Here is a 25,064-nt window from a genome sequence, read left to right as displayed (position 1 = left end):
GCACGCTGTCTCAACCAGATGCGGAGGTGGTGGGGAACTCGGTGACAGCCGTCCCGCCTCTGTCTCAGGCAGAAACACCTGGATGTCGGAACTGGGCAGGTGCATTGAGAGAGAACGTGGGCGCCAGAGGCCAGGGAGGCTGAGGTTCAGGGCTCAGGGACCCCCGAGGCTGGTCAGGAGCGAGACAGCGGAGACCCCAGAGCAGGCTGGGCGGCGGTGTTGCACAGGGGCCGAGGGACTCAGCACAGCCGAGCCGGGCTCTGGCTTCTGGGTGCAGAAGCACCAGCTGTGGGCCCGTGGGGAGCAGGTGCAGGTGTGGGGGGAGACCCGGCTGTCAGTGTGTCTGCCGGGGCCTCTGCTATCATTGCATCCTTCAAGCCATCACTGAATGAACCTTTCCATCTGCCGGGCCCTGTGAGAAAGAGCTGACATGCGTGTTAAACTCTGGGAACCCTTGAGGCGAGTTTTGGTACTAAATGTATTTCACTTGCCCAAGGCCTCACGGTGAACCGGGAGGGCAGCCCGCAGCCCATGCAAGCACAGGGCCCAGCCGGAGGGGCGCACCCCAGGCTCTGATGTCATCCACAAGGGCCAGCTGGACAGCAAGGGGCCGGGGGCACTGAGGGTCAGGACCCAGCAACTTGTGCACATCCCCCCGGGGAGTCACAGACCTTCTGAGACCTCGGGTCCCACAACTCCCTGTTTGAGAAACAACGCCACACCCTGTCTTCACTCCTGGGTCACAGCAGAAGGCTGCTTCTGTATAATAATCCTTCAAACTCCTGTGCCTTTTCCCCGTAGCCTCCAGCTTACTGGTCCTCACGCCCATGTGAGCGTGCCACCTCGTCCTCCAGGGGACTCAGGACACGGAGGGAAGGGTGCCAGGGCGGGCCATCTGTGGGTTCTGCGGCCTCCTGCCCATCCAGTGGGCATGGCCAGGTACCTGCCCCCCACCAGGGCCCACTGCCAGTCAGTCCCCGGCCAGGCGGCGCCCTCCCCAGCAGAGCCGTCTCTCCGTCCTTCTTGCTGCCTCGGGCCCTGGCAGGGGGAGGCGCTCCGGTCTCCTTTGGATGCACTCCTCTTTAGAAAGTGTCCTTGGCTCCTGGCACATATACACGTCCCCCAAAACACTTGCTGATAAAGAAAATGGAAAGTCTCAGATCTTTACATTGCTTCATGAACTGTTTAAAATCGGGAATTCCCTGGCGGTCCAGTCGTTAGGATCTGGCACTTTCACTATCAAGGGCCCGGTTCAACCCCTGGTCAGGGAACTAAGATCCTGCAAGCTGCATGGTGTGGCCACAAACCAAATCAAATCAACGACCCTTTTTTGCTCATCAGGATTCCAAAACCCTTGGTCTCCTGCGCCTGCAGCTGAAACCCTGGTATCACTGGCAGGAAATTGCCTCATGCCCACCTTGCCACCAACACTGGCATGGCAGGAAGGCCGGCCAGGTTGGCATGTAACAGTCTTGCCTCTGAGCACCCGCCCAGCTGGGTGAGACGCCAAAGGCACACGGCAGCCCCCATGTGAGGGGCCCCGGTAGGGAGGGTGTGCTTATGCCCTGGGCCCCTGCGCTGGGGGTCCACCCTTCACACTGAGACTCCCAGAGTGGGGGACCTCGAGGCAGCATCGGTGCAGGGGCCCCAAGTCTGGAGCCGGGCATAACGGGAGGCCTGGGAAAACCTCAGCTGGGAGCAGGGGGCTGGGCGGGGGTGGGGCTGGTGAGCCACGGGAGGATTCGAGTCTCTGAAGACTAGGAGCTTTGTTGAATGCTCGCCCCAGTGGCAAAGAAGGGGTGAACTGGGAGCAGTGAGCCAGGGCAGGGGCCCGCAGGAAGGGGCAGCTAGAGAAGCAGGCAGAGTGAGGGAGCCGGGGGAGGATACTGGGAGCAGTGAGCCAGGGCAGGGGCCGCAGGAAGGGGCAGCTAGAGAAGCAGGCAGAGTGAGGGAGCCAGGGGAGGGTTCACAGGGGTGGTGAAGGTGGCGCCAGGGGCTGGGGCTCCCAGGGTCCTGGCCTAACAGCAGGAGGGTCTCCTCAAGGGGACAGCATCACATAAGCAGTGCAGGGACCCCTGGGTCAAGCTGAGTAACCAAGTGGGCTGGTATTAAAGGTGCAAAGAGGGAATTGCCTGGTGGTCCTGTGGTTCGAACTCCGTGCAGTCAGGGCTGAGAGCCTGCACTGGGTCCCTCGTCCGGGAACTAAGATCCCCCAAGGTGCACAGTGTGGCCAAAAAAAAAAAGAATCTAACAGGCCCAGAAGCCAGCCCTGTCCTAGGGTAGCGAAGACCCGGTTTCTGGCTCCTGGGCCTGAGGTCTTGTCGGCGCTGTCTGCAGCCTCCTCATGCGCAGGCCGTGCTCAGGGGCCTTGTCTTCTCTGCGAGGCCCGGGTTACATCTTTCCAGAAAAAGGCATCTAGCCCTCACCCCCGACCTCAGGTGTGCTAGGGGTGGTCCTGGAAGCGGGCCAGCGCGGTGGGTCTGGGGAAGAGGCTGCCGGCCAACCGACAGCTAGTGCCCGGGCCCAGAGGCGCAGCGGGGGAGGCCACAGACTGGACCCTCGGGGCCTCGCTGGCTTAGGGAGCTAAGGGCACCTGGAGGGGCCCAACTCCATCCTAGACCAGAGTTCCCCCCCCACCCCACAACAGAGAGCCACCTTCAGGCGCCACTGGGACCCGGTGCCTCTGGAGTGGGAGACCCGCCAGGCCCAGCCCGCAGCCCGGGGACTTTTGCCCTGGACGGCTGTTTAGGGGCCAGAGTGTGCTCGGGCCAGTGTGGGCCAGCTGTCTGCCCCTGGGTGTTGGGGCTGGGGGTCCCCCCAGATGAACCCCTGGACGCCTGTGTGAGCCCCACTGCGGGACGCCTTCCGGGGCAGGGGGAAAGGGATGACCTAGAACGACCCGCCCCACGGCCGGGGTCCCCACAGAGCCGGGCCCGCACCTCGGGGCACCTGCTGCCGCGCGGCCGGCCCTTGGAGCGCGGCCTCCCGAGCCTGGCGCGCCCCAGCTCCGCGCCGCGTCCGCTTGTTGTTCTCTGTGCGGCCGCCACGCGGCGCCCGCGGCCCGGGATCGAGAAGCCCTGGACCCGCTCGGGCTGGGTCAGGGGAGTAGCCGGCCGCGCAGCTGTCGGGCCGGGGCCCGCCGGCCCACCTGCCCTCGGGACGCTGGACAGATGGCCGCGGCGCCGCGTGGCTGCGGCTTCTGCCCGCAAGCTGCCCGTGCTGCTCCTGCGGGTTCCATGACCTGTCTCACTGCGACCTTGCGCTCTGCCGAATCCTTGCGGAGGCCGGGGCCTCTCGCACGTTCCTCTGACCTGCCCCTCAGAGCTGAGTACTCAGCGGGACCATCCCCAGCCGGGGTCAGTCCCCGACCCACGGCTTACGTGGCACCATGCCGTCAGGTGGAGCCGGGAGGCCTGGCAGGCAGGGCAGCCTCGCCCTCTGCCTGCATCTATCTCCATGCAAGCTGGTCCTCCCTCCTGGGCAGTTGAGAACAACCTTCAAGCCCAAGCCAAACACCACTTCCGGCAAGTACCACCCCTGCCTGGTGTGCTGGCCCTCAGGGCTCCCAGATGCTCTGGCCACGGACAGACAGCCACCCCCACCCCAAGCCGGGTGATCCCCGTCTGTTCTCTGGTCCCCACTGGGGCTCTTGTATTTTGAGGTCTAGGGCAGGAGGGCCCAGGAGCTGGAAGACCAGCAGCAGGTGGGCGAGCGCAGGCTGGGGGCCTGGGCCCTTGGGGTCTGGAGAGGCTGCTCTGGGCACTGGGGAGGGGAGGCTGGTCCTCACCATGCCCGGGTGTCCCCCCGTGTTCCTGGCGCCCAAGGAGGCCTGTTCTGCTACGGGCCCCACTCCCCGCTGCAGGCCTCCCCGGGCTGTGTCCACAGCAACCATAGCAGCTCGGGCGACAGTGCGCCAGGCCAAGGTCCTGCACCCTGGGAGGCAGGCCTCTCGCCCCGTGCTGCTGCGGGTGTGGGGGCAGAGGCCCCTGCTCCAGCCGCCTCGCCCACCCTGCCCCGGGCTCTGGTGGTGGCCCAGGGCACAGGGGTTCCTTAACTCCTGGCCCCCAGCCTGGCCTCAGGGTGGCACTGACCTGTGCCCAGGGCAGGTCTTGGTGACATTGCCACCTCAGCACCAGGAGCAAAGCCCTCTCCACTGCCCCTGTGCTGACGGGCAGCTCCCGCCTTGCCCTACCCCCTGAGGACCTGGGACACTCGATCCCACCTCGAGCTCACCACCCCCCCCTCCATGAAACCCCCTCCCTCTGCCACCGCTCCAGCAGGCTCCTGCCCAAGGAAGCATGGGGTGGGGGCCCTAAGACCCGCTCAGCCTGCCCCAGGCCCACCTGCCCTTCCAGCGCCCCGTCCCGGGCCCCTCTTGCCGCCCCTCCACAGAAGCCGCACTGCTGGAGCCCCGTGGGGCCCAGGGTGGCCCCAAGTGAACCGTGCGGGGAGAGGGGGTCTTGAGTGACCCAAAGAGGCTTCGTGGACTGGGGAGGCCACGAGGGCTCAGAGGTAAGACCCCCACGAACAAGCCTCAGCCTCCTGGGCCCTCAGGCCTTTACACGGAAGCCTGCCACTGCCAAGAGCCCAGGCCTTTCCCTGGCCCTCGGGATTCTAACGGGCGCAGAGCTCACCCCCAGGATGGAGGTGCTCCCGGGGGAGGGGAGCACCGCAGGAGGTACCTCGGAAGGATGCAGCCCCCCATGGGGGAGGAGCCAGCACACCCACAGACGGGGGAAGCGGGGACCCCGGGCCAGGCCTGCTGTCGGACATGGGCGGGGGCTCTGTGAGCCCGGCTGTGACCCTGAAAGGGGGCCTGGGAGTCTGGCAGCCCCTCCTGCCCGGCACTGCCCCAGGGGACCCGCCCTCCCGCCTCCCCTTGCCGGGGTCCTGGCCGGCAGGCCTTAGGGGCCCCGGGGTCAGCTCCCTCACTGAGGCTTTGACGTCAGCTGATGTCAGGCTGGGCCGCCCAGGGATGCAGGGCCTCGGTGAGCTCCCTGAGGCCCCGGACACCGCCAGAGGCCCCGCCGAGGCAGCTGCCCACAGGCCTCCACGGGCCTCTGTCTGTGAAGCGGGTACTGAGTGCCACTTCACCTTGGGGTTGAGGCCAGGGCGGGCGTGGCAGAAGCCCACGGTGTTGGAGCCCCCAGGGACCCGGGGCAGCCCCAAGTGAACCGCTGTGGTCCCGCTCAGTCTGCCCTTCAGGCCCGAAGAGCTCCTCCCCTCCCGCCTTCAGCAGGGCCTCCGGCCTTGAGGCTGTGAGGCAGCCCCTTGCCAAGGCCCCTGGGGTCCAGCCCTGGGCATTGGAGCCCCTCAGGGTCCCGGGGCATCTCGGAGCCGAAGCTCTGCACTGCAGCCTGCCTCCCCTCACTCCTGCTGGGGTCAGGCAGAGCGCCTCGTGTGCCCGCATGTGTGTGCTGTGAGCGTATGAACAGGTGTGTGGTGCTGTGTGTTCATGCGTGTGTGCTGTATGTGTGCTGTGTGTGCATGTGTGTGCTCTGTGTGCTGTGTGCTTGTGTGGTGTGCACGCGTGTGTGCTGCGTGTGCATGTGTGTACATGTGTGTACCGTGTGTGCACTGTGTGCATTCACGTGAGTGCTGTGTGCACATGCATGTGTGTGCTCTGCGTGTGCATGTGAGTGCTATGTGTGTGCATACATGTGACTTGCGTATTCGTGTGTGCTGTGCGTGCATGTGTGTGTGTGAACATGAGTGCTGTGTGTGAAACAGTCCACCACAGAACCCCCAGAAGCCTGCGAGTGTTCGAGGGGCCTGGGGTAGAGGAGGGCTCCGAGACTGGGAACCGCCCCTGAGTGGGGCCGGGCCGGGCCGGGGAGAGACGCCTGGCAGCCAGCTCGAGGTGTCCTGGGAACAGGGCCCGGGAGGAAGCCTGCACAGCAGCAATGGCGGCGCCATAGCAACGCGGCAGGGAGCGCTGGCCTACTTACACCCCGCCCCCGCCCGCTAGCGCCCGCCCCAGGGAGGGGTGCACGGCTCCCAGGATGCGCCCCGGCCTTTGGGGGCTCAGTGCCCTGGAAGTCCCATGCCTGCTCATCCACAGGCAGGGTGATAGGACAGAACTGTCCTGCACCCGATGATGCTCAGCCCCCTAAGGCTCCTCCCATCTCCTGGGGCTGGGCCCCAGTGGTTGCAAAAGGGCTTTGGAAGTTTCCAGCCCAGAAATTTCTGAGCTCTCTGTGCTGCTGGAGTGACCGCAAGCCCTGAAGTTCTCTGACCCCAACCAAACAACTGGGGCCAAGGCCCCCAAGTCAGGACAGGGTCTGGATGGGAGGGGCAGCCAGGAGCCCTGGGGATGGAGTCCTGAGCTTGTGCCTCTGCCTGCTCAGACCCCCTTGTGGCCTCTGGCCTCGGTGCGGACAGGACGCAGGGGCCAGATTCTGCGCACAGCAGGTGGGATGTGTGAAGGGCTGTCACTCTTTGAAGGAGAGCCCTAGGGCTGGACATCAGCCCTGCTGACAGTACCAGGCCTCCTGGGCCTGCCTCCTGGACCAGCCTGACATTCAGGGCCATCCCCCTGGTTGCCTCCGCCTGGTGCACTCAGAGCCTCGGGGCTGCAGACAAGTGTCTCCAGTGCTCAGGGAGACTCAGCAAGCCGCAGAGGAGATCTGGGGCGTCCATGGGGCATGCCTGTGACGTCCGTGTGGCCCACACCACTGGCCTTCTCGGGCTAACCCACCCAGCAGGGCCTCATGTAGGCATCATCTCTGGGGCACAGGAGGTGCCCTGAAGAGGGAGGGGGTTCTGGAGTGGGGGGCCCTGGGGACAGGAAGCCCTTGGCCCCACAGAAGGTGGCTGTCACCTGACACCCACCAGGTGTGTCTTCGCATTGAAAACCAGGTGCTCTCCGGCCCTCCCCTGCGTGCGGAGCCTGCGGGCGCCTGCTCCGTGGCCTCAGGCCTGGGCCCTCTCCGGGCAGGCCTCAGCTTCCCCACAGGCACAGGCGCCCACTTCAGGGCAGCAGATCCCTGCCCAGCTCCAGAGCCCAGGGGCACTGTGACCCGCTGTCCCAATTCCCCCTGCAGACTGGGAGCCCCACCCCACCTGTCCACTCACTCCTTCATCCACCAGATGCCCTCCTGCGTCCCAGGGCCAGTGCCCAGCTGGGAATGAATGAAGGTGCAGAGGGGAATGAATGAGTGAGGCCCTGAAGGGGCAGGTCGCCCTCCCGTGTGTGTGTGGGGGGGTTTGTCTGCACACGAGGGCGTGCGTGTCCTAGTCCAGGCGCCAGCTACAGCTGCCCTCCCCTCCCCACCCCTGCCCCCCCTAATTTATTCCACGAGGCCCCCGTGCTCCCCTACTCGCTGGCCCCCCGCAGGGCAGCAGCTTTGTCCCCAGGCAGATTCCCAACGGCCGACTGCCTTTGGGAAGAAAGGGCCCTTCTCTGGCCGGCGGTGAGGTCACCAGGAGGGGCTGTGCTCACAAAGGCCACTGCCCCCCAACCCGCCCCTCTGGCAGCTGCCTCTTTGTGTTCAACTCTCAGCCGAGAAGAGACCCCGAGGGGCCCCTGCTCGGCCTTGGAGGCCCCAGGCTGGTCTCTGGGAAGTGTGGGGTGGGGTGGGCGGGGAGGGGACAGGAGCAGCCTCTCCCTCCCCCCGCGCCCCCACCGCCTTGCTCCTGATCAGGGACAGCACCTGCTGAGGTGCAGACACATGCGGATACTTTGCTGGGCAGCAGCCGGGGGGGCGGGTCTCGGCCCGGTGGGGTGGGGGTCCAGCTGTCTGTCTGGGTCCCCAGGACTGGCAGGCGTCGGCGGGGGGGGCTCTGAATCCGTTACCTCCCCGGATCCCATGACTCCTGGCATGTGCACCTGTGCACTCATCTCTGCGTGTGTGTGCGTGTGTGCATGTGTGTGTACATATGTGAGCTGGGGTGAGGGGCTTGCAGGCCTTTGTCCAAAACTGCCCAGCCGCCAGGGGCGGTGGGACTAGAGAAACCCCCACGCTCCTGCCAACCGTCCACAGTGAGGGCCCCCCTCCAGACAGCACTGGGCACCTCCTCAGGCAGAGACCTGGCGGGGGGGCTGGGGGGCTCAGCAGAGAAGAGGGACAAAAGCTGAGAAAGGGCAGGGCCAGCGCCGGTCCTGTGGACTTGGAGCTGCTGCCTCCGGGCCCACGAGGACCGCCCAGTTCAAGCAGAGCCCGGGCACCACCGAGAGGGAGAAGGCAGGCTAGGCGGGGTCCTGGACACCCATCTCTGGGGGCCGCGGGGGGACACGGGGGTCGCGGCTGCCCAGGTGGAGGCAGAGCTGTGAGGGTGAGGGCTGGGCTGGACCAGGAGCTCAGGGACCGTCGGCGGGGCGGGGGCTGCCAGCCCCTGCCCCAGGCGCCAGCTGGTGGCGGCCGGCCCAGAGCTCCTTAGCAGTCTCTCCACGGAGGGAGGAAGCAGAGCCGGAAGGGAGCCAACATGGCCCCTTGTCTTGTCCCAGACAAAAGCTGCGCGCTGGATGCCGGGGCCAGCCACTGGGGGTCTGGGGCCCTGCCAGGCGTGGCCGTTGGCAGAGCCAGCCGTGGCCAGGTGGGGTGCCAAGCCTCCAGGCTGGGGACGGGTTGGGGCAGAGGATAGGGTCCTACTGAGGCCTCTAAGCCCTGCTCGTAACCCGGTGAGAGCCCTGTGCTTGGACCTGGAAGGACCATCAAGGAAGCCTGGTCTGCGAGGCCGAGGCCCAGCGGGGGCGGCCGGCCAGGAGGCTGGGGCAGCCTGAGCCGCGGGAGCCCGGGCCCACCAGCCTCCCACTGGGTGCCCAGCTCAGCCCTGGCTGTCTCAGGTGTCCTGGGGGCCAGGGGAGCGGGGGTGGGACAGCCTGGGTCCCCTCTCCTCTCGCCCAGGAAGGTCTCCGGCCCGTCTGTCACCCTGGGCCCGGAATGTTCATTGTGCCTGTAGCTTAGCAACAGGCCTCGGAGGGCCCTGCGCCTCCACCCCAGGGCCAGCCACCCGCATTCCTCAGCCAGGCACTCGCCCCCGCGGGCCCAGGCCGTGCTCACCAAGCGTGTCCAGTGGCCCTGAGCCTTCCCATCGGCGTATCCTGGGTCCTGGGCAGCCATTGGCCCGCTGCTGGCCCTGTGGGTGCCCGTGATGCCTCATCCCCTGGTTCATGCCCTCCCCCCGCCCCCCTCACCCCCCAGATTCACCTTCTCAGCAAATGCAGTGACAGGAACAGGACAGACAAGTGGCATCGGGGGCAGGCGTGGAGGAGACAGACCAGGGAGGGGCGGGGGCCCGGGGGTGTGTGTGTGGGCCCAGGACTCCCCCAGCTGGGCTGTCCTTGCATGCAGATCTCACTGCAAGAGGGTGCAGGCCTCAGCTACTTTCTGGGGGCCAGGGATGAGGTCAGGCCTTGGTGGCAGCAGGGGACCAGGGGGCCAGGGCGGCGGGAAGGTCTGGCAGGAGGAACAGGGCGGGTGTCTGGAGTCAGACGGGCCAGGACAGGGGCCGCCTCGGAGCTCGGAGGGGGCAGTGAGGGGTCCCTGCAGCCCTGCCCGTCCTGCCCTCCGAGGCAGGGGGCTGGCTCCTGAGGTCCACCCTCCCCATCTGCAAGTGGGCTCCCGGGTCAGCGGCCACTGGACCCGCGCTGGGAGGAGCAGAGTGCGTGGCTCACCGTGTGCCCGGCCGGCACCAGCCCGTGTGTCTCTCGTGGCAAACAGTGCGTGACCCATGGCTCCCTGCCCCAGCGCTGGCGACGCCCGGGACATGCCACTACCTTTGACTTAGGAGGAGTCTGGTGACCCTGGGCATTGACCTTGCTGGCCTCTTAATGGTTGCCTGGAGCACTGCTTCTTAAAAAAAAAAAAAGCCAAAAACAAACGTTTTACTATGGAAAATATAAAAGAAATGCAGAAGCAGAGAGAATCCCAGAGGCTGCCAGGTCTCGGGGGACCTGGATTTCAGCTCCCCCCTCCCCCACCTAGGTTATTTTGAGGCAGACTGCAGCCACCCTGTCATTTCACAGTATCAGTAGCACGCCTAAAAGTCGTTCCCAAACCCTCGAGACATCCACTCGGGTTTCCAATGTTCCAGCTGTCTTATTTTGTAAAATAAAACATTTGGTTTGTTCAAATCAGAACCAAAAGAGGTCCCTGCTGCTCTCACTCCGGGATCTCAGGGGCCTAGTGTGATGAAGCCGCTGGGAGACACGATGATCCCAGAGGGGCCTGGGGCCTGTGTACAAACATTCCAACCAAAGGAGACAAAATTAACCTCTCGCTGACAGCAGCACGGCCTTGGAAAGAGCCAGGTGGATGGCCCTGGAAGCTCCCCGAGTTGTGACCACGTCCAAGTTTGATGAACGTCAAGGTTTTGTTTAAGAAAGAAAAGAGCAGTGTGAGAGGTCCCAGTTCCTCTGCTGGGGGTCACTGGGCCCTCCGCCCCCCCCGCCCCCAGCTCCAGGTGCAGGTGGTCAGGTGTGGGCCTGGGAATCTGCACTTCCCCGAGTTCCCAGGTGACGCAGAGGCAGCTGATCCAGGCCCCACCCCGCTCCGTAGCAGCTCCAACATTTCCTGAACACACCCGCAGCCAACATTCAGGATCTGTCACCTGAAACGTGATGACTGCCTGGTGCCTTTGTAACGATTAAAGAACCAAGAACAGTGGCGAAAACGTCCACAGCAGAAAGATACGATACATGTATAGTTGGAGTGTTAGCCGCCCAGTCACGTCTCTCTGTGACCCGATGGACGGCCAGGCTCCTCCGTCCCTGGGATTTGCTAGGCAAGAATACTGGAGTGGGTTGCCGTGTCCTTCTCCAGGGGATCATATCTATATCTATCTCGGTCAGGGGTACCTGGGGCTTCCCCAATGGCTCAGTGGTAAAAGAATCTGCCTGCAATGCAGGAGATGCAGGAGACACAGGCTTGATCCCTGGGTTGGGAAGATCGCCTGGAGGAGGAAATGGCAACCCACTCCAGGATTCTGGCCTGGGAAATCCCACAGATAGAAGAGCCTGTGGCTACAGTCCATGGGGTCACAAAGAGTCAGACACGACTGAAGTAACTGCGTGCGGGCCAGAGGGACTTACCGAATGGCTACAAGGAGGGGTTTGGCATTTTAATGTGCCACTTGGTGGCAGGGCACCCAGGAGCCAAAGGGAACATGGGCTCGGAGAACCTGCGTCATCATCCTCCTCAGTCCTGTCAAGGCTACTGTGGGAGGAAGAGAGGGGGACATCAGGAAAAGCTGGGTGGGAAATAAGATGAAAGAGGTGAAGTTCTCTCCACATCTGCCAGATGGACCGCAGACTCGGCCCTGAGCTTCCTAGTGGCTGAAGCAGAGGGAACAAGATTTGCTAGACTAGTGTTTCTCAAGGAACCACCTGGGGCATCTGTTCAGAACACACCTTGAGATTCTTATCAAGGCTTGGGATTGAGGCCAAGCTTGAGATTCTTATCGAGTCCTGTGCCCACCCCACTAGACACGCAGGGGCAGCTGCCCACAGACTGCATCCCGGGGACAACTCAGTGTCCCTGGGGGGAAGAGTGTGGGGGGAGCAGGACTCAGCCCTGTGCAGGGCAGCAGGCGAGGGCGGTCTGAGGCTGCCCCCCACCCAGCAGCAGCCCCACAACCTCCGCCTCTCCAGCAGGGTCACGTCTGGACGCTTCAGCAGTCGGCAGGGCTGGTGGCCAGCAGAGATAGAACCAAAGGCCAGGCGATGGGAGGACACTTCTGCCTCCCAGGGGTAGGGAGGGCAGTGGGGCAGGATTCGTCCTGGGGAGGACCGACCAAGACAGGACGTGGAGGGCGGGCGGAGCTTTGGATCCGGCCAAAGGCGAGGCCACGCGAGCCTGTCGCCTCCCCCGAGAGGCACGCTGTGTGCAGACACAGAGAGACGCGCCCACACCTGGCTGTGCGGGAGGGAGGGGCTCCGCCCAGGGAGGGAGCGGAGGGCGGGGCCTGAGGCCTGCCGGTGCCAGGTGAGGGGTGGGCACACGCGGCTTGGTGGGACTGTGGGTGCCCCGGGGCCACGTCCAGGCCTCAGGGCCTGGAGAGACCTGAGCCTCCTGCGTTCTCGGAGGGGTGGGGCCTCCCGCTGCCCACCGACACCTTCATCCTGCAAGGAGTCCGGGCGGGAGGCTGTGGGGGGCACCCTCTGGGGCGTGGCATGCCCCTGGAGTGCCCGAGCCCTGAGGAGTCGGGGAGCAGCGGGGCGAGCAGGAAGGAGGGAGGCAGCCAGCCAGGCGGGACGGCAAAGGAAGCAGGGGCAGGTCAGCGGACGCTCCCCACTCCGTCTGTCTCGACCCCCTCGGCTTCTAAACACATGCCAGCAGCCGGCCTGCCCTGCTCTTTGAAGGGACAGCTGTCGGGTAGAAAGCTGATTATCGTCCGGGGCTGGAGGCTGTGCCGAGCTCCCGGGAGCGTGACCCAATTCCGCGCTATTCTCAGCCTGGTGGGAGCGACTGCTTCCCTCCCACCGGCGCTGCCGCTTCCCAGGCAGCCTGACTTTGAAATGCCCTCGTCCCGAGGCCGGCCGGAGGCACACACACGCACACGTGCGCACACACGGGGGGAGGGCGAGGCCCCGCGTGCCCCCCGGCCCCGGCCCTGCAGCTCCTCCCCTAAAATCACAGGGTCTCCTTCCACTGGGACCCGAGGTTAGACCATGTGACCAAAGGCTTGAAAAGCGCCTGCATGACCGGGCTCGCCCCTACCGCGCCTGGGCCGCTGGCCGCGAGGAGCCGGCCCCAGGAGGAAGGGGAGGGGCAGTTTACATAAGCTCGGGCCCCACACGGGGAAGAGCCGGGTCTGGTCGGCCGAGTGCCGCCAAGCCACAGGCCCAGAGCAGCTGGCTGCGGCTTTAAGCCCGAATGCTTTTTTGGGAGCGGGGGTGGGGTGGGGGGGGGTGATTATTTGTTATGCAGCATGTTTGTGGGGACAGCTAACTAATACACCTACTTCTGAACCTGGGGGGGCGCAGGTCAGCTGTGCTGCCTGCCCGTGCGTGGTCCAACAGCCTGTTTCTGGTTTAGTTACACGACTAGCTATAGGCACAGGGACTGGATGACCCGGATTTTCCAGAGGAGTCTCAGTGTCAAGTCTTCTGATAAACATGCAAGTGTCCCTGAAGGTGCAAAAAGCTATTCGATGCTACGAAGTGCGGAGGCCACGTCCCAGACGGATTCAGAAGCCGTCCTCAGATTCTGGCCTTGGCAAAAGCAAGATCACAGGTCTTCCTGGAGGCAGTGGTGGCTCCCACGGGTGCTGACCATCAGCGAGACACTGGACACAGACTGTCCACACATCCATGTGATGCTTCATCTCCTGGCAGCCATCCCTCCCCTGCACCCCCTAGGCAGGCAGGAGGGAGGGGGGATGTGATTCTGGAAGCCTGAGCCCTTAAGCGCATCCTCGGGAGGGCAGCGTGGGGTCTGGCCATCCCTGCTGGGGACAGGAGGCCTGCAGGGCCCCATCCAAAGTCCTTGTTCCCCTGTGACTGCGGAGGCCACATCCTGGCAAGGCCTTCTTGTTCCTCCCTGCCCCCACTGCTTGCTTTGCTGAGAGCAGGCACTTCTCGCCTGCACTGTCTGTGCCTGGTTCCCCTGAGCCCTTGAGGACAGGACAGGCTGCCCTGGAGGCCCGGGTGCTCAGCGCCCCAGGGTGCTCAGCCTGTTTGCTGGGTGAGGGCGTCCGAGGCTGATGAAAGTTGCCGTGAGGACTGGTCTTGCTTGCTCCCTCTTGGGGGCACTGGGAGCCAAGACCTCTGGCAGGGCCAACCCCCCGACCCGAGACCCTCTCACCTGAGGCACCACTGGAAGGAAGGGGCACCCCCACCACCACCACCCTGGCTGGCACGGGAGCCCGGCAGCCCCTGGGCAGAGCAGAGCACTGGTCCTGCAATCTGCGTGGGCTCAGAAGCCTTGCAAACGTGGCTGGCAGTTTGCAGCCAGAGGCTGCCTTCTGATCCAACTTTGCTCCAAAGCAGCTGTTCCTGGCGCTTTCCACTCACTCTCCCGGGTCATGGGAAGATGTCCTGCCTGGGGAGGCCACCTGTTCACCTGCCTCTAAGTCCCGTCTGCTCTTCCACATGCAGGACTGTCACCTCTTCCAAGGAGCCTTCTAGGATTACAACAGCCATCTCTCTTCTTTGGCTTCTGTGGTCACACCCAACAACCACATAGGGGGGCAGTGCGTCAGATGTGGGAGGTCCCGGGTGGACGGGATGGGCCGGATCTCAGTCTCACCTCTGCAACACAGGCCTGTTTCTCCCCCCACGCATTGGGCTGGGATGGGGTAGGAGCCGCACCATCCCCAGCTCCAATCCCGGGCCAGGATCCCAAACAGCCCACCTGTCTCCCACACAGGCTAGACGCCCGAAAGCCATACATTCCTGGGAGAACAGAGGCCACGGAGGCAGAGAGAAGGGGATGGGGAGCGGGGCAGGGATGGGAAGCCCACCCCCACCCTGACCACACCCTATGAGGCCAGTACTGCCTCCAGGGTCCCTACCCGCACCGCCCCAGGTTGGGCATAGAGCATGAGCCCCTCTGATAGGTGATGGAGTGAGGGGGGCTCGGGGGACCGGGGCAGCTCACCCTGGGGCTGAGGGGCAGGGCCTGGGGTCTTCCAGGGGAGCTGGCTGGAGGCAGCCCCCACAGAAGTGGGCTCTGATCCCAACCTGGGGCCCTCGGGCAGGTGAGTCTCACAGCCAGGCCAGCTGTCTCGGGGGCTTGGGCCCAGGAGCGGGGGGATGCGTCACACCCTTCGGGCCGGGGCCACGTGGGTGCAGGACTTCCCGAGGAAAAACTGAAGGCCAGGGGTGCGTGTCTGGGGCTGGACGGGACTTTCCCGGTGAATCCTTGTCCTGTGACCAGCCCCAGGCTGCTGCCTCGAGGGGGTGACCAAGTGACCTGCTCATCGGTCACTAGCTCACCAGGGGCCTTGGGTGGCACACTCCCCATTTGAAGGATTTAAGGGAACCGCCTGGCTTCTGGCCATCTGTCTGCAGGGGATCGCTAGCTGGGGTGCTGGGGCGCAGCGAAGCGTTGAGTGGGAGACTACCTGGGGGCAGGGGTGAGAGGCACCAGGACGCTTGAGGGGCTTTGAAGGGTGCGCGGGAGCTCACTGCTGGCTCAGGGCCAAGTGGGGCTCCAGGCTAAAGCCCCTGGGATGGGATCGAGGTCTGGTGGAGCTCTGGGGGCTCGTGTGTGGGCCCAGTCGAGGGGCTGGAGGACCATCCATCTGTAAAAGAGCAGCTCTGTGCCAAGTATAACCACATACGCGGACAGGAGGCCAGGAATCCTGACCCCGAACCTGGTGGCCCTACGCCCGTCATCCGTCCTGGGCTGGCCTCCCTTCCGGCTCATGGGGACCCTGGCGCAGGCCCCAGAACCTCCCCCGAGGCAGCACAGGGCCTGCCCCCGACACATACACCACATGGGCCTTTCCCAAAGGCCAAGGAGAGCCCAGGCCCTTCCTGTCCCCACATTAGACTTGTCGTCAGAGGTCAGCACAGGTCCTTGAAGGCAGACATGACCCCTGGAGCAGAGCAAGGCGTTCAGGGGACCCTAGGGTCTCACAGGGGACACAGGTCTTCCTAGGAGACAGGGTGTCCACCCCCCGCCACCCTGCCCTGTGATGAAACAGGAGACTGGTCCTCTTGGAGGTTCACCTCATTTGGCACAACCCCAAGGACCCCCAAAACCTGGGAGGTGGGCTGGGGCCAGAACAGCAGGCCTGGAAGGTCGGGCCCAGCCGGACATGCATGGACGGATGCACACACCCCCGCAAGCCAGACATGGACGGAAATACACACACACACACACACACACACACAGCTGGAGCTCTCTCCCCTCTCCCACCCCCACTCCAGGAACAAGCAGCCCTCTCTGCAGCCGGGTGGGGGTGGCTTCACACTGGCCCCTTTGTCCACCATGTCCCAGGCCATTGTCCTGGAGTCCACAGCCCCGTGGCAGTGGCCCTGGGAGAGGAAGAAGCAGGGGCCGGGTGGCCATGTGGTGAGGTCCAGCTGGGTGGTGCTGCAGGGAGCGGAGGACCAGGCTCGAGGCACCAGGGGACCAGTCATTGTGTGGGGGCAACAGCGTTTATTTCTCCGCCGGGGGTGGTTGGGCAGCAGCCCCAGACCAGCTGCTCTCGTGCCAACAAGGGGTCACTGAGGCTCCTGCGGGCGGGCTGAGACCAGAGCAGGCACCCCAGCCCTTTGTGAAACAGGGTGCTGGGGGAGGCCACACGGAACCGGAGACCGGGCGAGGCGGTGCGGCGCGGCGCGGAGCTCAGTCCAGGACCCCGGGTCCCCTCCGGGCAGGCACACAGACCAGCTCTAGCGCCGCCAGCCGCCAGGAGGCAGGCCCACGCCCGGCTCTGCTCTCCGCCACGTGATCCGCACCTGAGGCTTTGGCAGGGCCGGGGCCTCGGAGGAGGCGCTTCCTGGGTGGAGAAGCCAGGTGGCGGATGGGGCCTGCCAGGAGGGAACCTGGGCACACGGCCGGTGCAGCGCCCAGTGGGGGTGTCGGGCCTGAAGCCACCTCTCTGCTGGCAGCTGGGCGGTGGGGGTCCTGGGCCCAAGGCCACCGTCCCGGGCCTCCTCCTCCACCCTCCCTGTTTGGGGCCATGTGCCCACCCGGAGGAGCCCGTGGAAGTGAAGACTGCGAGGCCACGAGCCGGCAGGGCGGGCACACTGACCCCGGGGGGCCGCAGGCAGGAGCGCTCCCTGCCAGGGCCATGACGCTGCACACGGCGGCAGCCCCCCACCCGTCACCCCGCCAGCCGTCCGGGGAGGCACCCTCGCCCCAGCCTCCCCGCTGCAGGTCCATTTCTAAACACCAGCCCTGGCAGGCGGCCGCTGACCATACAAGGCAGTCTCAGGCCGAGGCTCGCCTCCCAGCCCCTGGGGCTCCCGGGCGCGGCTCCCTAGCCCGGAGTCTTGGTGGCGAAGGTCAGGTAGCCGGTGTGACCCACGGTCTCCTTCATGGGCGTGCCGCTGCGGAAGGGGGCGGCGTCGGGGCCGGGGCGGGCCCCCAGGTCGGGCACGGGCAGGCTGACGGTGCGCACATTGTAGACCTGCGGCAGCACCTCCAGGGTGCTCAGCTCCGAGAAGCCGCAGGCTGCCAGCGCCTGGCATGTGCGCTGCACCTGCTCAATGCAGGGTGAGAAGGAGCAGAAGCGCCCACCTGCGTGGGGGTGGGGGTGGGAAGCAAGAGGCCGGGTCAGAGGGCGGGTGCCAAGCCCCGCCCCCGGCCACCCCAGAGCCCAGCCCCCCGCCGCCGGCGTCCCTCTGCCCAGGGCTCTGTGGCCGGGACCACAGCGCAGAGGCAATGCAGCCTGGCCCCTTCAGGAGTGGGTGTTGGGAGACACCCCGGTGTGCGAGGCGTGGACGCCCAGACCCCGGCTCTGGGCTCCGAGGACGGCCAAGCCCTCCGGCCACGAGGAGCTGAGGCCTCAGAGCGGAGGGGCTGGCAGGGCCCACGAGGAAGGGGCCGCCTGCACCAAGTCCACCACCTCACCCCCTGGGCCGCCAGCGGGCACAGCCACCCCGACCCCCACTGGCGGCCGAGGGCTGGGGCCAGGGTGGAGTCTCCGCACGGCAGCTGCTGGAGCGCTGAGCCCAGAACAGCTCCAGCCACAAGGAGCGGCCTGGGGCGGGGGCTGCTGTCAAAGAAAATTAGAGGCTTCTGCAACTGGAGGCGCCTCCGGAGCCAGCCCTAGGCTCAGGGATGACGGGCGGGGGCGGGAGCCCCTTCCTGCCTGCCACCGCCCCCAGACGGGCACGGGCCCAGGCCCCTCCCAGATCCCCCCTGCAGGGCAGGGGCGGGGAAGCCAGGCTGGGGGAGGGGAGAGGTTGGGGAGGGGAGGTGCCCGGGGACAGCCCTCAAAGGTCCCCGAGGCCTGGTCATCTCAGCCCCGCCAGGGAGGCCTGGGCTCGGAGCCAGAGTTGAGGTCAAGCTGGAGGGCACAGGGTCACCTCGGGGAGCCCAGCCCCTGTGTGCACAGTCGAGGCGGCCCCACCGGACAGGGCCGATCCCCGGGGGCTGAACTGAGCCGGCGCCGGGCTCACGCAGGCAGGAGAGCCCTGGAGAACCGCCAGACCACGAGGGAGTCTGGAGCCTCTGGGCCAGAACAAGCAGATGCAGAGAGCGGGGCTCAGTGGGGCGGAGGGGACAGGACAAAACACACAGGGCTCCCGGGCCAGGGACCGCCTGCTCTCAGCCCAGGCCGTGCACCCAGCTCTGGCCTTACGGGACCAGGGCCTGGGCCTGCTGGGGTCCCCGGGGCAGGAGGGATCTGCGGGCGTCGGGGGCCAAGCCAAAGGGGCGGGGGCAAGGGAGCTGGTGCTCCCTGGCCACCCTGGCACAGACCGGGGACACGGGAGTCCAAGGCCAGCGGGCAGGGGACCCACTGGGACCCACTGGCCAAGCATCGGCGTTCAGAGGGGCGGGCCATCCCGGTGGGTTCCAGGCTTCCCCCTCCCGCTGCTCTGCTCAGCAGGGAGGAGGCAGGGGGGCCTGGCTGCCAGAGCCAGCAACTTCTCCAGAAAAGGGAAAAACCCAAGGCCTCGCCAGCGCCTCCTGGCTCAGAGCCGACCTCCCCGCCTCTGCACCCAACATCTTCCCTAAAAGGGGTGCATTCGCCCGGCTTGCGGCTGGTGGGGAGGGGAGACTCTGCAGGGACTGGCTGGGGTCAGGGGCTGACCTCTGACTTCTGGCATGCCCTGCCTCTCACTCAGGCAGGGCTGCGAGGACATTCCCCAGAGACCTCAGATATCACCCACCTTGGGGTGGGAGTGGGCCAAGCCAAGGGGCAGGGGCCCAGCTGAGCCCCACATTCCCCAGTCCTGACTTCTCCAACCACCCTCCAACCTCTCTGGGCCACTCTGACCCACCCTGACCCTTTTGTTCCCAGAAGCCCGGCTCACCTTCGACCTTGAGGGCATCCCAGGCATGCCCCACAGCCTCCCAAGGCGAGGGGATGTCCAGGAAGACGGCGTCCGCCACGTGGCTCACGCCAAAGCCGCTGCGGCACACGTCCTGGTTCAGCACGGTCACCCAGCGGCCCACACGGTGCTCCTGGAACTCCTCCCGCGCCCTCTCCGCCCGCTGCTGGTGGAACTCCACCGTGTGCAGGTGGCCCGTGGGCGCGATGGTGCGGATGATGGCATGGGACACGGAGCCGCTGCCAGTGCCTGGCCGGGTGGGGCAGGAGTCAGGTGGGAAACGAGCGCACCCTCACCCTGGGGAGACCCACCAGGGCCCACGAGGTCAGCCCAGCCCGGGTTATCAGCAGGCACCAGTCTGGAGCTCCCTGTGGGGTCCTGGGACACAGGGACTGTCCCAGGTGGGGGTGGGGGAGCTGCCTATTGATCTGGTGCAGGTCCTGCTGGGGGAGGGGGCAGCCCTGCCCACCCCAGCTCTGGAGCAAACCCTGCTGCCCCGACCGGGGGCTCCAACAGGGGTCCTGAGAGGGGCCAGACTGCCCCAGGGCCCTGCAGGGTCTGTGCAGAGCGGAGGCTGGCCTCGCCCCATGTGGCCGGGCCCAAGGGATGCAGGTCCGTCCACCTTCCTGCCCCCAGTCTGCTGCCGCCACACGGTGCAGCTCTGCCCTCACCCTGCGTGAGCGCATGGCACCGTGACACAGTGACCAACGTGCACCCATGTCATCATCCCTGTTTTCCTCCAGCCTCAGGCTACCCCTCTGCTTGCTATCTTGTCCTGCAGTGCCGGGGGGGGGGCCCCCCTAGTCCCTGGTCACCCCCACGACCTCCCCAGCCCTCATGGCTCCAGGTGCCAAGCTTGATGGAGATACTCTGTGTCCACTACACACTGACCACCTCCCCTGTGACTGCAAACAGAGCCCGGCATTTACGAGTGCAGAGCTGGAGTGATCCAGGCCCAGGCAACTCCCTGCCAAGCCTCTGTACCCAGTGACCAGGGCGGTGACTGCCCAGCCAGACGCCATGGAGCCGCCCCCGCCCCCACTGGTACCTCCTCCCCCATCTCTCTAGGAGGTGCTTCTCCCCAGCTGCCCGCAGCGCCCACCTGGGCCACCCCCCCCCCCGCCTCCGTTACAGCCCCCGAGCCCTGCCCTCAGGCCTGCCTCCACAGCCGCCGGTGGTTCTCTGCAGCCTCCGTCAGACCAGGCCTCTGCTCCATGGCCAAGTCGGACTCATTGTGACCCCCGGAGGCATGCACTTCCTCCCTGACCTCATTCCTGCTCCTGCCATCCTGGCCTCCTCGACAGTCCCCCATGCAGGGTCTCTGCGAGGCTCTCCCTCAGGGTGACCCTCCCCTGTGGCTACTCACGGCTCCCCATCAGGTCCTCCATGACCACCCAGCCGGAGGGACTCCTCTCAGTCACCCTCAAATGTGCAGTCCACAGTAATACTGAGACAGTCATGCTGAGCCCACTGTCTGTCCCCTTCGAGAAGCAGAAACCCAGCCTGACTTGTCGCAGCTCTACCACGGTTCCCAGAAGGGGAGCTGGCACCTCAGAGGAGCCCAGAAGCCCGCTCACTGACCGCGCTTTTCAGCTGAGTGGAGCCAGGTCCTGGCCGTGGATGCCTTGTGGCCAGGGGTGGGTGTGGGAGGCACCAGGGGATGAACTGGCCCTGAATCCTGTCCACCCCCAGCTCCCCTGGTGCTGAGCAGCCAGCCCCTGCCCAGCCCCTAACCCACTCTCTGAACCTACTCACTGTTCAGATTCTGCATCTGACTCTCTCCATTTCAAAGTGATCAGCTAGGCAAAAGCAACCATCCCATTGTCCGCATGGAGAAACCGAGGCCCAAAGATGGAGGAGACGGCCTGAAGCCTCCAAAAGCTGGCAGCAGTGCTGCTAGGAACTCTTCATGAGCCTGGAGCACAGGGGCCCGGGGTGTGCAGAACATTCTGGAAATCCAGGCACACCTTCTCTTGGCCAGGCTGCAAGCTTCGGTCCCCAGTACGTGTGTGTGTGCACGCACGCATGTGTGCATGCACACATGCAGAGTCTGGGAATATCTGGCTTTCGGGTACTTTCATCTGCGCCCCAGGCCTGGCCTCAGTGATGAAGGCGATGGCCTGGGAGGAGCACAGGGCAGGCTCTTCCCCCACAGTGAGCACCCTGGAGCAGCCCTGGCCTCCCTCCAGAAAGAGGCGATTCTCAGCCCTGGGCCTCAGCTCCCATTCGCGGCAGTGAGGGACTCCTAGGCCAGGCACCCCTGCCCTTCTGTCAGCACCTTGGTCAGCGCCAGGCAGCGCTCACCACCCCCTCCCCACCTCAGACAGGCAGGCTTCCCCCTGGGCGCCTGTTCCTCCTGCAGGCTGTCCTCGGTCAGATCCCATCAAGTCTCACCAGAGGACAGCACCAGTCTCCTAACCAGCTTCCCTGTGTTTGTCCCCCCACCTCGCTGCAGTGAGCCCCCCCAGAAAGACCCTGTAGAGACAGATGGTGAGTAACTGTGCCTCTGCCTGGGAAGGGCAGGCTGAGGCTGCCTGGACACTGGGTCTAACCTCCGCCTTCATCAACAGAGACAGCCTGCGGAACTCACCGGATTCACAGACCACGGAGCCAGGCCGAAGCTCCAGCATCATGGTGAGCAGGGCGATGTCGGTGGAGTAGAGGATCTGGGTGCGGTGCGGCAGGTTCAGTGTCCAGAGCTCCGGCGTGGGGTGCAGCACATACACCCAGCCGCCTCGTCCGCAGGTCACCTTGGAGCCGAAGGGGCGGCCGATGAGGTCTACTGAGTGCCGCAGCACGCCGTGCCGGGTTTGGGTCTGGGCCCCCCGCTGCACGCGCACGGCCACCATCGCGCCATGGCCCAGGGACAGGATGGCTGTGTCACCCTCTTTGATCAGCTCCTCGTAGGCCACGAAGCTCATGGTGCTGCTGGTCCCACAGGTGCCGGGGACCTGGGAGGTGTGTGGGCATGAACGTGTAAGGGGCCAGGAGGTGGGACTGTGCGCCTGGCATCCAGGGAGAAAGCCCTTCCTGGTCTGGTCCTAAGAGGAGAGCCATCAGCCCAAACCTCAGACGGAGAGACTGAGGCCGGGTCCCAGGATTCCCACAAAGTAAGGGCCTGACCCTCTCCCTCGGCATCCTTCTCTGGGAGCTTGGCTCCCGTTCTCTAGCTGTGAGACAAGAGAGGAACCACGCAGGGGGGGCCCGCGAGGTCACCTGCAGGCCAGGCAGAAAGCCCCCTCTTCACCTTCCCCCGTGGCGGGCTCCTGGGCAGACGGGTGACGGGGCGATGCAAATGCACGGGTCCCCAAGCGGAGGCTGGGGCCGTGCAGCAGGCAGTAAACAGCAACATCGGCCTGGCCTGCGTAGAGGCCGGGGACGGCGGCTCAGGCCAGGCCGGCAACAGGGCTGGGCGCGGCCATGGGGGGGGTGCCGGGACGTGCAGGGCCTGCCGGGGAGACGCCCCCCACACTACCCGCGCTCTGCCACTGTAGCCCCGCCGAGCCTCACCGGCGACACTCGTCGGCCTCCGACTCCTGGAGGCGCCGCACGTGGCTTCGCGTCGCCGCGGCAGCACTTCCGCCTCCGGCTGGGGTGCGGCGCCCGCTGATGACGTCGCAGAGCCCCGCCCCCAGCGCGCGCGGGGCTTCCCGGGAGAGGGGGCGGGGTCTCGGGAGCGCGCGACGCCCGTCCCCGCGTCCGGGGCGCGCTCTCGATCGGCTTGTCCGGGTGCCGTCTGCTCGCGCCCAAGACCACCGAGAGTCCGGGTAGCCCGCCCCCAAGCTGCCGCGGTCTCCTCTGTGGGCGCGGGCGTGACTGGTGAAACTCCAGAAAATTGAGCTGCAGAGGAACGGGTGGTCCCACAAAGCTTTGGCGGAAGGCAGCCTGAGCAGCAGGGGACGGTGGCCAGGAGCGGCCTTAGACCCAGGCCTGGGCGCTCCTGAAACGGGCACGTTCTCCGGAGTGCGGAAGCCGCTTCCAGGACGGAGGGAGCCCTGCGTCCCCTCCTGGAACCCAGGGTGCGCTGAGCACTGGGGCTCCTCTTGGGGCCGGGTCAGTGAGGACAGGAAGAGCGGCCTGAGCGGGGGAGGGCCAGATGGAGGGCCCGGCAGAAACAGGGAAGCTGCAGCCCTGTTGTGTCTCAGCGGGGCTGAATCAGAGCCAGGCTCTGGGCGGAGTGTGTGCGGGGGAGGGGCACGGGGGCAGGGACCGTCTTCCTCCAGTGTGCATGTCCCCGTGGGCCAGGCCTTATTTGATGGAGACCCCAGTCCACCCAGCCAGGCTGGGGCCTGAGCCCCAACTCAGAGCCAGCTAGCATGACCCTTGGCCACGCTTCCCAGGCCCAGGCTGCTCCATCCTGGACATCTGGGAGTGGCCAGGCCCTGCGGAACCAGTCCCTTCCCAGAGCCCTGCCAACTTGTGGGGCGCTGAACTCTTCCCTCCTCTGGGGCCGGGGCTAGTGAGGGTGTCTGCGGACCGCAGAATCCATGATGGAGACCCAGGTGCCTAGCCTTAGCCCTTCCATGACCCTTCCCTGAGTGGGCCTGGGTCTTGAAACCCCAGGAGAGAAAGGTGAGGGCCTTTAGTGACCTCCCATTCTCTGTGGGGCCAGTGCTCTGGCCACCAGCTGCCCGTGTGGCTACATCACAGCCTTGCCTCCTCCTCTCGGACAACCCAACTCCCATCTACAGCTCGCCAGCCTTTGTTGCAGATGACTTTGCACCCGCCTGAATCATCCCTTAATTGCTCTCCTGGTAGACAGCAACTTTCCACTTCTTGGGGGTTCCTCTTCCCCAGCCTCTCAGCTACTCAGAGGCTGAGTGCACACTAAGAGCCTAAATTAAGACTCGGTGACTCGGCAGTGGTTTCCTGTGGTCCCAACTTCCCATCGCCTTTCTGTGGGGGACTGGTTGGCCAGCTTCTCCATTGCCCCCTCCTCCAGGCAGCCTTCCCAGGGCTGTCCGTCTTTTGTGAGTCTGCTCAGCCCTCAGCCTGAGTCCTCAAGCACCAACTGATTAGCCAGGTCAGGTGGGTACTTTGCCTAGGACAGAGTTCATATATTGCTCCCCCCACCCAAAAAAAAAAACCAAAAAAAACTGATGCTGTGTAAGCCCAGTTAAGTGTCATCACTTTGAATCTTCCCCACAATCCTGTGAGAGAAGGACCATTTTACAAACTCAGGAAAGTCAAGTAATTTGCCTAAAATTACACAGCTAATGTGGCCAAAGTGGGATTGGGATTTAAAGCCAGGAAACTCAGCTTCAGAAAACCAAAGGCAGATTGGAAGAAAGATGAGAGCAGGCAGGAACAGGGCCCTGGAGAGCAGGAGGCCGATGACGCCCCTGGGGAGGGCCATTCTACTCTGATCTCTGAGCCAAGGTCTCCTCTCCCCTGGCCTGCCCAGCCTCCTGCCCCACCAAACTCTGTGGCCGCAAGGCAGCCCCTGCCCTTTTTCTGACCCCAACCAACTTCCCCTTTGGGTTCTGTGGAGCTCAGGGACAGGGCATTAGGAGGAAGTCCCAGCCCCTGCTTGGGGCCTGGCCCTCCTCCACCAGGCCCACTCTGTGCCTGCCGAGCAGGGCCGTATCCTGTGGATGAAAGGCCAGGGACTCCTTTGAGGCTCCCCACCCCCTCCAGGGCCAGGTGGTTAATGTGTAACCAAGTGTGATTTCTGAGAAACCTGGACCATAAACTGGCCGGATGATGTCACCTAGCTTCTTGCCCAGACGCTGCCAAACCGGCTCCTGTGGGCCCTGGAGAGACTGGAGGGTCCACAGGGGAGGGCTCGGTTAGCTGGGAGCAGCGTTCTTCTGCTGAGGTGGAGGCTGGTACCCTCCTGGGCCCCCCTCCTTGTTCCCTTGCTCAAGACCACCCAGGCTCCCAAGTGGCCACTGCCCAGTAGGGGCCTCACCCTGACTTTTGGGTCTAAAGGCCTCCAAGACCCCTCCTCTCTTCCCCCGTCACAGTTGCTGACCACATGTGTTGTCAGTCTGAGTCCAGCCCAGGCGTGGCCAGCTGGAGGTCTGCAGGGTGGGCCCTCGGTCAGGTTAGCACAGGGCCAGGCACTGCAGGATCACAGGGGGATTGCCAGACCTCGGACCTAGTTCCCCATCACCCACTTCTCATCTTCCCTTTGCTCATCTGCAAAACTAGGACAAAACATGCATCT

The 25,064-nt window shown here is 65.1% G+C and overlaps 2 protein-coding genes across 4 annotated transcripts; both read right to left on the bottom strand.

The window, feature by feature from the left end:
• Positions 1-16,032: 16,032 nt before the first annotated feature.
• Positions 16,033-22,925, bottom strand: TRMT61A (tRNA methyltransferase 61A). Of its 3 annotated transcripts, none has more exons than XM_027520895.1 (4): positions 22,143-22,388; positions 21,486-21,846; positions 18,878-19,144; positions 16,033-17,135 (listed from the first exon to the last, which is right to left on the bottom strand). In XM_027520895.1, exons 1-4 carry the CDS (start codon positions 22,245-22,247, stop codon positions 16,876-16,878), a joined length of 993 nt encoding a protein of 330 aa, XP_027376696.1. In that variant the 5' UTR covers positions 22,248-22,388; the 3' UTR covers positions 16,033-16,875. The 3 variants fall into 3 exon arrangements, with proteins under 3 accessions (XP_027376696.1, XP_027376698.1, XP_027376697.1); XM_027520897.1 differs by lacking the exon at positions 22,143-22,388 and adding an exon at positions 22,112-22,129; XM_027520896.1 differs by lacking the exon at positions 22,143-22,388 and adding an exon at positions 22,406-22,925 and having other exon boundaries at positions 16,034-17,135.
• On the bottom strand, positions 16,034-16,800 carry LOC113879454. The gene has a single exon (XM_027520898.1). The coding sequence runs from the start codon at positions 16,776-16,778 to the stop codon at positions 16,239-16,241; it is 540 nt and encodes a 179-aa protein (XP_027376699.1). The 5' UTR covers positions 16,779-16,800; the 3' UTR covers positions 16,034-16,238.
• Positions 22,926-25,064: the final 2,139 nt, after the last annotated feature.

The sequence above is a fragment of the Bos indicus x Bos taurus genome, chromosome 21 (genome assembly GCF_003369695.1).
Source record: "Bos indicus x Bos taurus breed Angus x Brahman F1 hybrid chromosome 21, Bos_hybrid_MaternalHap_v2.0, whole genome shotgun sequence".
NCBI lineage: Eukaryota > Metazoa > Chordata > Mammalia > Artiodactyla > Bovidae > Bos > Bos indicus x Bos taurus.
The sequence above is the reverse complement of the archived record's forward strand: the minus strand, read 5'-3'. Positions and strand labels throughout refer to the sequence as shown.